This window comes from Odocoileus virginianus, chromosome 2 (genome assembly GCF_023699985.2).
Source record: "Odocoileus virginianus isolate 20LAN1187 ecotype Illinois chromosome 2, Ovbor_1.2, whole genome shotgun sequence".
In the NCBI taxonomy this organism is placed as follows: Eukaryota; Metazoa; Chordata; class Mammalia; order Artiodactyla; family Cervidae; genus Odocoileus; species Odocoileus virginianus.
In genome coordinates this window covers 3,223,791-3,237,112 of record NC_069675.1, presented here as the reverse complement: position 1 = coordinate 3,237,112, position 13,322 = coordinate 3,223,791, and the positions used below count along the sequence as shown (strand labels likewise).

At 37.5% G+C, this 13,322-nt stretch overlaps 1 protein-coding gene across 2 annotated transcripts in view; it reads left to right on the top strand.

The window, feature by feature from the left end:
- Nucleotides 1–13,322, top strand: part of TMEM131 (transmembrane protein 131) — a 171,297-nt gene that overhangs the window by 119,229 nt on the left and 38,746 nt on the right. For both annotated transcript variants that reach the window (XM_070474615.1, XM_070474608.1), the window contains exons 12-17: nt 5,982–6,090; nt 9,158–9,266; nt 10,057–10,210; nt 10,301–10,471; nt 11,448–11,558; nt 11,652–11,786. In XM_070474615.1, the coding sequence (XP_070330716.1) occupies nt 5,982–6,090; nt 9,158–9,266; nt 10,057–10,210; nt 10,301–10,471; nt 11,448–11,558; nt 11,652–11,786 (789 nt within the window). The remainder of the gene's footprint in view (nt 1–5,981; nt 6,091–9,157; nt 9,267–10,056; nt 10,211–10,300; nt 10,472–11,447; nt 11,559–11,651; nt 11,787–13,322) is intronic.

Here is a 13,322-nt window from a genome sequence, read left to right as displayed (position 1 = left end):
TTCTTGCCTGGAGAATTCCATGGACAGAGGAGCCTGGCTGGCTACAGTCCATGGGGTCACAAAGAGTGGGACACAGCTTAGTGAATTTCATTTCACTTCAGACGTTTATTGGGAAAGTGCCTTTTCTTAGCCCACACATTCTGGTCTAACTTTTTACATACAATGAATGGACCCAAATGTCTTTTTCAATAAACATTTTCTAGAAAAATGAAATCAGCAATTCTAAGAATGTGAATTTAAAAAAACTTACTATTTAATTCATTTATAGTAATTAAATATAAGTATAAATAGGCCCATGTTCCTATTTTTCTCTTTTATTAAGGATTTTAGAATACATTGTAAGTGAACATTTTTGCTCATACCATGAGTTAGGCTGTATGCTAAGTTCTTTACATGGATTATCTTATTTGATGTAACTCTCCTGTAAAGTACACAGGTCCTTCTTTTCCAAATAGGGAAAATGAGTCAGACCTTTTAAAGTAACTAAATTCAGCTATATAAAATGCAGAAGTTCAGTTCACTCAGTTGTATCCGACTCTTTGTGACCCCATGGACTGCAGCACACCAGGCTTCCCTGTCTGTCACAAACTCCCAAAGCTTGCTCAAACTCATGTCCATTGAGTCGGTGATGCCATCCAACCATCTCATCCTCTGTCGTCCCCTTCTCTTCCTGCCCTCAATCTTTCCCAGCATCAGCTTCTTTTCCAGTGAGTCAGTTTTCGCATCAGGTGGCCAAACTGTTGGAGTTTTAACTTCAGCATCAGTCCTTCCAATGAATATTCAGGACTGATTTCCTTTAGGATTCACTAGTTGGATCTCCTTGCAGTCCAAGGGATTCTCAAAAGTCTTCTCCAACAACACAGTTCAAAAGCATCAATTCTTTGGCTTTCAGCTTTCTTTATGGTCCAACTCTCACATCTGTCCATGACTACTGGAAAAACCATAGCTTTGACTAGACGGACCTTTGTTGGCAAAGTAATGTCTCTGCTTTTTAGTATGCTGTCTAGGTTAGTCATAACTTTTCTTCCAGGGAGCAAGCGTCTTTTAATGTCATGGCTGCAGGCACCATCTGCAGTGATTTTGGAGCCCCCAGAAATAAAGTCAGACACTCTTTCCATTGTTTCCCCATCTATTTGCCATAAAGTGATGAGACTAGATACCATGATCTTAGTTTTCTGAATGTTGAGTTTTAAGCCTACTTTTTAACTCCTCTCTTTCACTTTCATCAAGAGGCTCTTTAGTTCTTCTTTGCTTTCTGCGTAAGAGTGGTATCATCTGCATATCTTAGGTTATTGATATTTCTCCCGGCAGTCTTGATTCCAGCTTGTGCTTCATCCAGCCTGGCATTTCGCATGATATGCCCTGCATATAAGTTAAATAAGCAGGGTGACAATATACAGCCTTGATGTACTCCTTTCCCTATTTGGAACCAGTCTGTTGTTCCATGTCCAGTTCTAACTGTTGCTTCTTGACCTGTATACAGATTTCTCAGGAGGCAGGTCAGGTGGTCTGGTATTCCCATCTCTTTTAAGAATTTTCCAGTTTGTTGTGATCCATACAGTCAAAGACTTTGACGTAGTCAATAAAGCAGAAGTAGATGTTTTTTTTTGGAACTCTATTTTTGATGATCCAACAGATGTTGGCAATTTGATCTCTGGTTCCTCTGCCTTTTCTAAAACCGGCTTGGACATCTGGAAGTTCATGGTTCACGTACTGTTGAAGCCTGGCTTGGAGAATTTTGAGGATTACTTTGCTAGCATGTGAGATGAGTGCAATTGTGTGGTAGTTTGAGCATTCTTTGGCATTGCCTTTCTTTGGGATTGGAATGAAAACTGACCTTTTCCAGTCTTGTGGCCACTGCTGAGTTTTCCAACTTTGCTGGCATATTGAATGCAAAAGTTACATGAAAGTATATTAGCTATACTTATCAATCATTTTTATGACTATATCATTTTAATTGTATATTCAGTATTCCTATTAAAAACCTATTGGTTTATGTACCTGTCCTAGATCTACATCTGTGCCTACCTATGTGTATTTTCTTCTAACATCTGAAGCCTGTACTCTTGCTTGTGTTATGGTAGATTTATTTCTCATTCATTCACTCATCCACTCATTCAGTAAATATTCTGTAAGCATCAGCTGTATGCCAGCTTCTGTGCTGAGTACTGAGGATACAGCGGGGACTCAGAGAACCAAGGTCTTGCCCTTACTGAGCTCATTTTTTTCAGTTGGGAGACAGACAAACAGATATGCAACATTATTATCAACTGAGAAATAAACCGAATGGTGTGTAAGTCGAGGAAGGAGTTGGTTTAGGTAGAGCTGTCTCTGAGGAACTGACATTTGAGGTAATAACTGAAGAGTGAGAAGCAGGCACCCATAAGGAAAGCAAAGCTGGTGGACAAGTGTTCCATCACAGGGATGAGCAAGTGCAAAGACCTGAGGGGCAGCTGCAAATGTTGAAACTCACTGGGCTTAGATGTAAAAGATGGGCTGGAGGGTTGAACAGGGTTTCCCTGGCTCCTGGGAGGGGTTTTGGTTTTACTGTAAGGGCAGTGGAAAATTACAGAATTTTAAGGTGTGATGTCATTTGATCTATGTGTTATTAAAGTCACTGTAACTGCTTTTTAGAGAATGAACTGAAGAAGGTTAAAAACCTATTGCAGTGGTCCACTTGAGAGATGATGATAGCTTGGACTTCTTGCCTTATCAGCCAGGGGATGAACCCGTCTGCCATGGAAACTGGGTATTAACAGAGCTTCCCAAGGTTTTTCCGTAGTATGCCAGACCTACAGACTGGTGCATATTAGAAAGGTCCCTGCCTCCCTCCCTTCAGGGAATTCAGTGTCTCTTCATTTTTCAAGATATAAGACTACTTCCCAGGTGGTGCAGTGGTAAAGATTCCACCTGCCAATGCAGGAGATGCAGTTTGGGAAGATCCCCTGGAGAAGGAAATGGCAACCCACTCCAGTATTCTTGCCTGGAGAATTCCATGGACAAAGGATTCTGATGGGCTACAGTCCGTGGTGTCACAAAGAGTCTGACATTAAAAAAAAAAAAGAGTATGACATGACTGACCACACACACACACTAAAGCAAGCAACTCCTAATATAAGCTCCTCACCATCAGTGAGCAAGATACCCAGCTTCAAGCCTTCCTGACACAGCTCATCTATAGTGCAACTTTGAAAATATAGTTTTCCTCAGCATTTATAAAACATTAATACATTATAAATAATGCAGTAAGTTTGCTTGAGATGTCTTAAAACACCTTTGTATGAAGTTTCCTTGCTAATTAATAAGAGATCACAGATGTCCTTAAATTTTACCTGTGTCAACTTGATGTGAGTCTTAGAAAATCTGTGCACCTACTATTAAAAATACAATTTCTGTATACCAGAAGGTTTTTTTTTTGCTTGCTTAAAGCAGTTGAGTCGTTTCAGAATGTCCTGGGCCTGGTGTCTCACTTGAGAGTTACTGAGCATAGTTGGGTATGAATGTCCTGAGAAAGACTGGAACTATATTTAGAACCTGTGCAAGCTGCCTTTCCTGGGAATCTTGCCACATTTTTTCCACTTCTCAATTATCTTTAAGTAAACAACAGTTAGTGACTGATGCTGAAATATATTGTTAGTATAAATATGCTTATTACAAGTTTCTGATTATTTATTACTTTTCATTTAAAGCCACCAGAATAAGCCAACTGTTTAAGTCTTTTGTTTATTTTGCTTTATTTTTGTTTCCTTGGAAAACAGGTTTTAACTGATTGGGATATTTTTTTCTTTTAATGGTAGTAAGTGAGCACTTTAGACCATTTGTATAAAATATGAGTCAGTTGAATATTATTTTACTATTAGTGTAGATAATATTACTATTAGTAATACTACTATTGGTAAAATAATATGACTGTTATTTTAAGGTAATATTAATAATATGGACATAAACTTTTCCTCTGGTAAGGAAAGTCTTAGAGTATGTTTCATATAAGAAAAACATTTTTTTCCATCAGCTAAGTTCTTACTACTCAACAGTGACTATATGGTATGAAATACCATTGCTTAGCTGTTTCTGGCACAGACTCGTGCTTATCACTGATGAACCGCAGCTCACAGTCTTTGAGCGTGTTTGAAAACGGTCAGGGTTCCACTGCTGCTGTACCACAGTCAACAGAGCAAGTGAAAGAATTAGGGATCAGATGTGTCCTCTGTAAACTGTAAAGCTTTACATGATCATCTCTCAAGATAAATCCTGACCTCGGGATAAATATGGCTGGTTTGAAGAAAAACAGCAAAATTAATAGAATCACATTTTTTAGATAGATGAAAACTTTATTGTTGTTGTTTAGTTGATAAGTCATGTCCAACTCTTTTGCGACCCAATGGACTGTAGCCCGGCACAGATTTCTCAGGCAAGAATACTGGAGTGGGTTGTCCTTTTCTTCTCCAGGGTATATTCCTGACCCAGGAATTGAACTCACATCTACATTGGCAGGTGGATTCTTTACCACTGAACCACCAGGGAAGCCCCTGATGGAAACTTAGAAAATACCTAATCCACCCCTACGATTTTACGGATGGAAGAAACATGGTCCAGAGTAAATTGCAGCTTACAGAAATTTACACTGCTGGTTAAATAGTTAAAATCCTTTTGTTCTAAACTCATCACTCTGGGCTTCTGTACTGCTTTCCTTTCCTTCAGAAAAAATATAGTAGCATAGTATGATGAAACCAAATGAACTTTCTCCAGTTATCTTATAGTCAGGCTGCTTCACATCACTACATATACACATGCATACCCTTCAAGGAAGGAAGATTCATACTTTAAATGACTGCTGGTAACAGCAGATCATTGATAGCAAATATATTGATATGAACCCATCAGCCCCTCCACCTCCCCATTAGAGATTCAGAAGCAAAGTAAGAGTTCTCAAAGAAGAAGAAAGATAAAGAGATAAAATGCTGGGAGAGCCTGTAGCCAAGAGCTAAGGCAGTTAGAATTTCCAGCACAGAAAACCACAGAGTCCTCCTGAGGACCACCATCCAGGCCCAGTAAAGACACCCTGACAGCTGAGTCACTAACCAGCAACGGGGAAGGGTGGTTCCCTGCTAACTGGAACTAAGAAGCAGTATCTGTCATCTCTCTGTAGGTAGCCAGCTTGTTTCCTGTGATTGAAACATGGTGCAAGAGACAGCGTTTTCTCTCACTCTCCTAAGATGCTTCTTGTGCCTTTAAAGGACTGTCCTTCTTTCTCTTCAGTCACAGTTGTTGTTGTTTGGTCGCTAAGTCATCGCCAGCTCTTTTGCAAACGACAGGAAATCTTCCTGACCCAGGGATTGAACCTGCGTCTCTTGGATCTCCTGCATTGGCAAGCAGACTCTACCACTGAGCCACCTGGGAAGCCTAGCTTTTTGAATAGAGAGCTCTTTTAAGTTGAAAGCATTCTGACCTGTTTTAGGTTGCACATTCCTGCCGTCCCCTTCACCATTCAGCCCCACAGCCCCTGTTGTAAGCCCTGAAGGTCCTCTTTTCTTAGATGTGAATTAGACATTCATTTAGGAAAAAATACCTTTTTTCTTTATTATCTGTTTATACTCATTGCACTAGTTTGACTTTGACTTTTTTTTTTTTCATTTATTTTTATTAGTTGGAGGCTAATTACTTCACAACATTTCAGTGGGTTTTGTCGTACATTGACATGAATCAGCCATGGAGTTACATGTATTCCCCATCCCGGTCCCCCCTCCCAACTTTAGACTTTTTAATACTTAATATCTATCACACATTTTTCCTTCTGGTCATCATTTTATTTCATAAAGACTGTCTAATGAAATTGAGATTTTATCAGTTTAGCCTATTCCATTTAAAGCGACCACTTAAACTTTTCAGATTTTGATTCTGCTTTACTTTTTCAGTACACTTTTCAGTATAAACTGGACCACTAGACTAAAATAATGCAGTGTAAAATTTTCTCTTTGCAGAGTGTTCGACCTACACCACAAAATGATGCTATCACGGTACACTTTAAACCAATTACATTAAAAGCTTCAGAAAGTAAATATACCAAGGTAGCAAGTATTAGTTTTGATGGTAAGTATTCAACTTTTTCTAATAGAGTGGTCTTATTTTGATAACTTAGACGACATCTCTGTTGACATCTTAATATAAAAACCCAGACCATTTTCCAGTTAGATTTTGTAATACTGGTCAGGTTGGTTTTTCTTGTAAACCATCATGAACTCTTATTGGATTGTTTCTTGAAAGTAAATATTATAATTTCATAAGCCTGACTTAGTATTAGAAAATACATTAGGATTGCAATTAAATTTTTGTTAATCTAGGCTCTTTCATATATGTATCTATTAAGCTTTGTCTTAATTATGAAGTCATTACTTTTTATAATTGAGTGATACATATTTGAATTTCAGAAGCACATTTGAATTTTAGAGCAGAAATAAAGTATTTTCTGTAAATACAAAAATTTCCATATTTTGTCTTTTATAAACAAGGCAAGCAGTCCTATCTAAACTAAACTGACAGCCTTTATCATAGAATTGTCAAGTTAGATAACAGTTATTTCAAGCATGTATATTGTGTATTTTGACTTTTGAAATGTTAACTCAGACTTCAGCTTGTTTTAATAGCATGTTTTTATTCAGTTTTGCCTACTTAATTAGAAGATGTACTGCATTTGCTATCATAAAATGTTTTGAGTAGTAACTTAATGGCTGTCTAAATGTGTGATTAAATTTAATGAAAGCTGAAACTCCATATGGGGCTTTTCTCATATTGGCCTATCCAGGTGAGGAGCCCTGAAGCTTAAGCTTTGGCCTCATGATAAAGCCATCTTTGCTCATAATCCACATTTTACAGCTAAGCTCCTCATCAGGAGGGAATGTTTGGCCACTGCAGACCCCCTGAGTGTGGCCCAGTGTCTGTGAGGCGTTTGCGCTCGCTCCTCTCACGTGGAGGGTCTGGAGCAGCTGCACACTTGGCTGCCAGCACAGCACTCATCCCACGGGCTCAGAGAAAACTCCTGAAGAAACTGAGATTATACACATGGCACACTTTCATAAACCAGCTGTCAAAAATAATCAGTATTGCAGAAGGCTTGATGGCACAGATGTTTCCAAATGTGTGATGAGTGGCCTTCTGTGTTGCTAAGACACCAGCCATGACCCCCAGTTATCAGTGTCAGTACCAGCAAGTGCATTGTCTTCCCTCAGTGGGGGAGAGAGCGACGATCGCTGTGACCCTCAGAACAGACAAATCTGATAAGTCCAAGAAGCCCAGGGCGCACAATAGGGCAATGCAGCTGCGCTCTCTGGCTCTCCCTCACCTTCCCCAGCTCCTGTGTTGGCAGCCCGCTGACTGTTCCCTCTCAGATAGATGAACGTCACCAGTGGTGGCTCTTCTGCGATCACAGAGTCTAAAATAAGTGTTTCTTAAAGAAATTATGTAAAATTTAGCACAAAGACAAGAGAAGGCGTCTTTTAAAGTAACTGCTGCATTTCTTAAAAGTGCTTTTTATTTATTTATTTATTGTAAAAACTGGCAGATTTATTCTGCAAGGGCCCGTTTTCAAGAAGCTAAAGGTGAAGGTGGGAGAGGAGAGGTTTCCTCCCATTTTCCTTTCCCCTCATCTTTAAAAGTGGCTTTTATTATCATGGAAAAATCCATCCACTTCCCATCTGCTCCCTCCTCCCCCACCACCACCCCTAGATTACAGTACAAATGGTTTTACCACTGAGATTCCTGTGAAAATCATCCATCAAGAAATGTTTACTTTGAAAATGTTCAGGGGGAATTCCCTGGCGGTCCAGAGGTTAGGATTCAGCACTTTCACTGCCATAGCCCTGGTTCAGTCCTGGTTGGGAAGCTAAGATTCCGCAAGTCCCACAGCACAGCCAAATTAATTAGTTAATTATAAAAATAAAAAACAAAAATTTCAGAACATGCCATGAATATTCACTGTGCAATGTTGACTTACCATGTAATCATTTGTCTCATAAAGTCATGATTCCTTATGATTTTTAACTGAATTTTCTTGACACTTTGACCACTTCATTTGCTAAAATATAACTTGATAAGGTACTATGAAATGCCAAAATTATGGCCCTTGTTATCAGCCTTATGTCAGGATAAATACAAAAAAAAATAAGCATCCAGAAGTGGCTGTACAGTCAGCAGAAAGAAATGAGGCTTAATGGGAGGTTTAAAAATCTGAATTCACACTGTCTGTACATAGCCACATACTAGATGTCATACCATTATTTTGTTCCTTTTTTATGCTAAAGTTGGATAACACACATTTGCAGAACCTACATATAAAATTCTTCGCATAAGTGGAAGTGTTCCTGAAGTACTTTAAAGGAGATAAACAGCTTCTTTATTTGCTTTGAAAGGAACATCTAATGGGTACACAGATTGGATCCAACTGACTATTTCTATAATTCCAGAAGGAAAATCAGAAGTGATCCAAAATTTAAAGGTTTTAACTTCATCTGTGAGAACAGTATGATGGCAGGGAGAGTATATGTCTCATAACTCTTGGTATTTCTTGCACCAGGCTACTTTATCGGTATTTATAGCAAGACTCTGACCACACAAGGAATGTTATTTCTTAATCAGCTGTGAACCAGCAGTTGTCAGTTTGGGGACATTTGGCAACATCTGCAGACACTTTTGGGTAATGCAGCTGATGCCTCGCAGATAAGAGGCTGTCTTGACGACACCGCCTAGCATCCCGCAGTGCCCAGGACAGCCACCCGACTGCCCCTGCACCCCCGCCAGCAGAGAATTTACCTGGCCTGAAGTGTTCATAGCACCAAGGTTGAGAATCCCTGTTGTACGTAAAGCCAAAGCTCATGGTGATAGAGAAGTAGCTCAGATTATACCGTTTTCCCTCCTGAATGCCGTTCACTTGCTAGTTACTTACCTATTTATCCCATTACAGGAAAATTGAAATCTCTTTCCATTTTCGAATGAAAAATGTGATATTTGACTTAAAATGTTGTCATTGCATTCTGTGTGCCAGTTTGAAAGGTTACCTTGTTTTTAAGATTTCAGTCCATCCGTGCAAAGTCACTCTCATCCTCCTCTGTGTAAACCCTGTCGTAGTGGAAGCTGACAGATTATCTTCTGTGCTTCCTTTCAGCATCAAAGGCAAAAAAACCATCTCAGTTTTCTGGGAAAATAACTGTGAAAGCAAAGGAAAAGAGTTATTCTAAACTTGAAATACCTTATCAAGCAGAGGTTTTAGATGGGTGAGTTTCTGTTTTAAATAAACTTTATAACTTTTTACTAATCAGTAAATTGTTTTCCTACTCTCTGAGTTTAGCAGAAGTAGTAGACAAAATTCACATAAACTCCATGGAATGAGTATTAGAAAAACTTCAGCCATAAAGGAGAAAAATCTTCTGTATTTTGTTCTTTTTTTTTTTTTTTTTTTACTTTTAGGAGAAAGAAGTAAATGGGATGATATGATTTGGTAATGAAGTCCTAATGATTCCATAATACAATAGAAAAGTGAATCTGTGATTTTTAAATCACTTGAAGCATTTCATTTCTGTAATTATTTTTGTAACATGCAAATGGCTATGGCTTGTTTATTAAAGTACATTGTCACTTGAAAGAAAATCATTTTTATTCCTTTATAAACCCATTAAACACTGTTCTAAAATTATAGCTTTTTACAAACAGGTAATAATATATGTAGTTCATTTTCTACTTTAACCAGTAATAGTTTCATGTCCAGCTTAGTAGGGACTTGTTTTAACATGATTTTTTTTTTTAATAGCTTAAAACTTTTTTTGTTAGTACATTCTTGATGGTCATTGTTTGGTTACATATAATGCAGTAGCAAATAGCTCTTTTTATTACACTATAATAAATTTTCTTTTAAATCATATGGTCAATCACTAAAATATTTATAGTCTTAATTCTCTAACAACAGTCCTTACTGCTAAACGTAAATTATTACTCACCGCTAAAGAACTTGCATTATAAATTAACATGTGAAAATAAAAATGATTTGTTTTTGTTTTTTTCAAATAGTTATTTGGGATTTGATCACGCTGCAACATTATTTCACATTCGAGACAGCCCTGCTGATCCTGTGGAAAGGCCAATTTACCTTACTAACACTTTCAGCTTTGCGATCCTCATTCATGATGTGTTGCTACCAGAAGAAGCCAAAACAATGTTTAAAGTATGTTTCTGAGCCCTCATTCTTTTGATTTTACCAGTCTACCAAGCAAATGGTACTGATACATTTTTTTTCTCTCCCATCATCTCCTAGGTTCACAACTTCAGCAAACCAGTCTTAATTCTTCCAAATGGATCAGGCTACATTTTTACTCTATTTTTTATGCCATCCACATCATCCATGCATATAGATAACAATATTTTACTTATTACCAATGCCTCTAAGTTTCACTTACCTGTGCGGGTATATACAGGTTTTTTAGATGTAAGTATGTTATCTACCTTTTAAAATTTAAACTCCGTCCACATCTTTGTTGTTTTCAGCTACTATTAAGTAGTTGTGTTGCAGACACTTAAATTTTGCTGTTTTCTGTACTTAACAAGTTGTTCTAATTCCTCCCTAGTCAGTGCTTCCAAGATGTTCACCCTCCCAGCAGCCATATCTCCTCATGACACAGTTGACTTCTCTAGCTACACCTCTGTTTAGATCAGGTCCACTCCTCTTGATTTTGCTTTTAAATTGTTACAGTCATGGGCAAGCTAAAAACTAAGCAGAAGAAACATAATAAGTAAAAAAAATTTTTTTTAATAACTACAGGACAAATGAAAAGGGAACTATGTAGGAAGAGGTGACCAAAACTGAAAACGAAGACTGAAGAGAAGAATCAGAAAGAAAGAGGCAATTTGGTAGAAAGACACAGATGGGACAGTCATCTAAATAACGGCAGGGAAGGAAACAGAAGTCTTTCTAATACAGAAAATAAGCCGGGGGGTGGGGGGGGGGGATTCCAAACAAAGCTGTCGTTAGGGTACTCCATGAAAGAAGTTTGGGAAAGAAAGAAAACTGATAGAAAGATGTAAAAGATGAAAAGAAAGCAAAAAGATAGAAGTGTGGTCCTCCAAAAACCTAGCATCAGTAAGAACTTTAGAACCAGAGGGACCTTCGGTATCATACCACTGACACTCCTTCTGTATTTCTTCTGCTTAAATGATTACTGGCTTGTAGCTGCTTTCATGAACACGTGAAGTTTGCTGAGACTGGGGACTTTTTGCCTAAATCTCAAGGGCTCCACTTAATCTCACCTCCATTATACAAAGTTCTTAATTATGTATTATGTATGTGTATATTTACATAAAATGTAGGAACCTTAGTGTACCTTAATATAGTTACTTTTTCTTGAAGTGTTACTGTTACATAAGTGTTACTTTATATCTAATCTAGTTCTTTTCTGTCTTTCCAGTACTTTGTATTACCCCCCAAAATAGAAGAACGTTTCATAGATTTTGGTATACTGAGTGCGACAGAAGCAAGTAATATTTTATTTGCCATTATAAACAGCAATCCAATTGAGGTAAGAAAAGAAAAATCTGTTGTTATTCTAAATCACATTTAGAGATTTTATGCGAGTGCTGCAATAATTGCTTCCATATCTTTCTCTTTTAAGTTGGCTATAAAAAGCTGGCATATTATAGGAGATGGTTTATCAATAGAACTCGTAGCTACTGAAAAAGGCAATAGAACTACGATCATCTCAAGCCTTCCAGAGTTTGAAAAATCCTCTCTATCAGACCAGTCATCAGTAAGTAAACTTTTCTATTGTTTCCTTAAACTTAGATGTGTGTCTAAATCTCACTAGAAGACTTTTCCTCATGATATTATTTTTAATATTTATTTATTTATTTGACTGTGCTGGGTCTTAGTTGCAGCATGTGAACTCTTAGTTGTGGCAAGTGGGATCTAGTTCCCTGACCAGGGATCAAACCCAGGCCCCCTACATTGGGAGCACAGAGTCTTAGCCACTGGATAACCAGGGAGGTTCGTCCTCAGAATATTATGAGATTTGTAATTGCATTGGCTATTTGATGTGTAAAATAGGTAATCTACTTAAACTCACTCCTTTCATGATGAGAGCACTTGAAACTCAAAGAAGTTAAGATAAAACACAGGTACCAGTACAGGAGAAATTTCCTCGGGTACTAAACTAACTGTTCATTGAATTCACTAGGCAAAAGAAAGAACCCTGCACATTAGTAGAAGTTGTTTTCAGTTCTACAGTAATATTTCTGTTCAGTTCTCTGTATTGACTAGAAGAAAGTATCAGTGAGACAAACATCATTTGTTTGATCTCTATGTGGCTCTCCCCATATACTTTTACTCTGTCTTACATACAGTTGGTCATAAAAGTACATGAGACAAGAGCAAGTGAATGTATCAGTCTAGGGCCTCACCACTGCTGAAAAGGGATCTCAGAGCTTAAACTTATTCAGAACAGAGTTAGTAGAATCACCCGTGCGACCTGGAAGGAGCAGACTATAAGCTCCTCTGAAGGTTAGGATAGAACTTCTCATGGCAGTTTTACAGAAGGAAAAGCAGATGTCCTTATGCACAGAGATTGTTGACAAAGACCCTTCCGTGGAATGCCATAGGCCATAAAAATGGATTTAAACATTTTGTATGAGAAAGATTCCCCAAAACAGGTTTTTTAGAGAATAATTTGGCAATGTATACCACTCCTGGGAATTCTTCCTCTGGAAGTCATTTAAAGAGCCAGAAGCTATGAGAATGCAGATGTTTGTGATAGCAATATTAATAATTCCAAATAACCAGAAACAACCAAATATATAAAGTCGTGATTTTATGATTGAATATTGAAGCAGATAAGCTGTAAGTAGGATTGTATGTAAAATATTTAAAAAAGGATTTATGAAAAAGTGGGAAACAGTACTGGATAATGTGTATACTGGATAATGTGTGTTCTAATTGCAGATGTCTGGCATTCAAGTTCCATAATCAGATATTGTGATGGATACATGGGTGTTGGGTGTTTGCATTTTAATAATTTATAATGTTTTAAATTTGACTCATAAATAAAGTCTCCTTTTAAAACAAAAAAGAATGTGCCCATGACAAGTAATATTTGTCCCTCCAGCCGAGGTTTTATTTTTAATACAAATACAATGCTGAAAAAGGATGATAATGAGACCAGCTATTAATGTGTTCATTTCAACAATGAAGTTAAAGTAAAATTGTATGTAGATCTAATCCGAGATGGTTGAATTATACTGTTTTTTCATAATACATTATAAATTAATAATCTTAGGACTCTGGATCATTT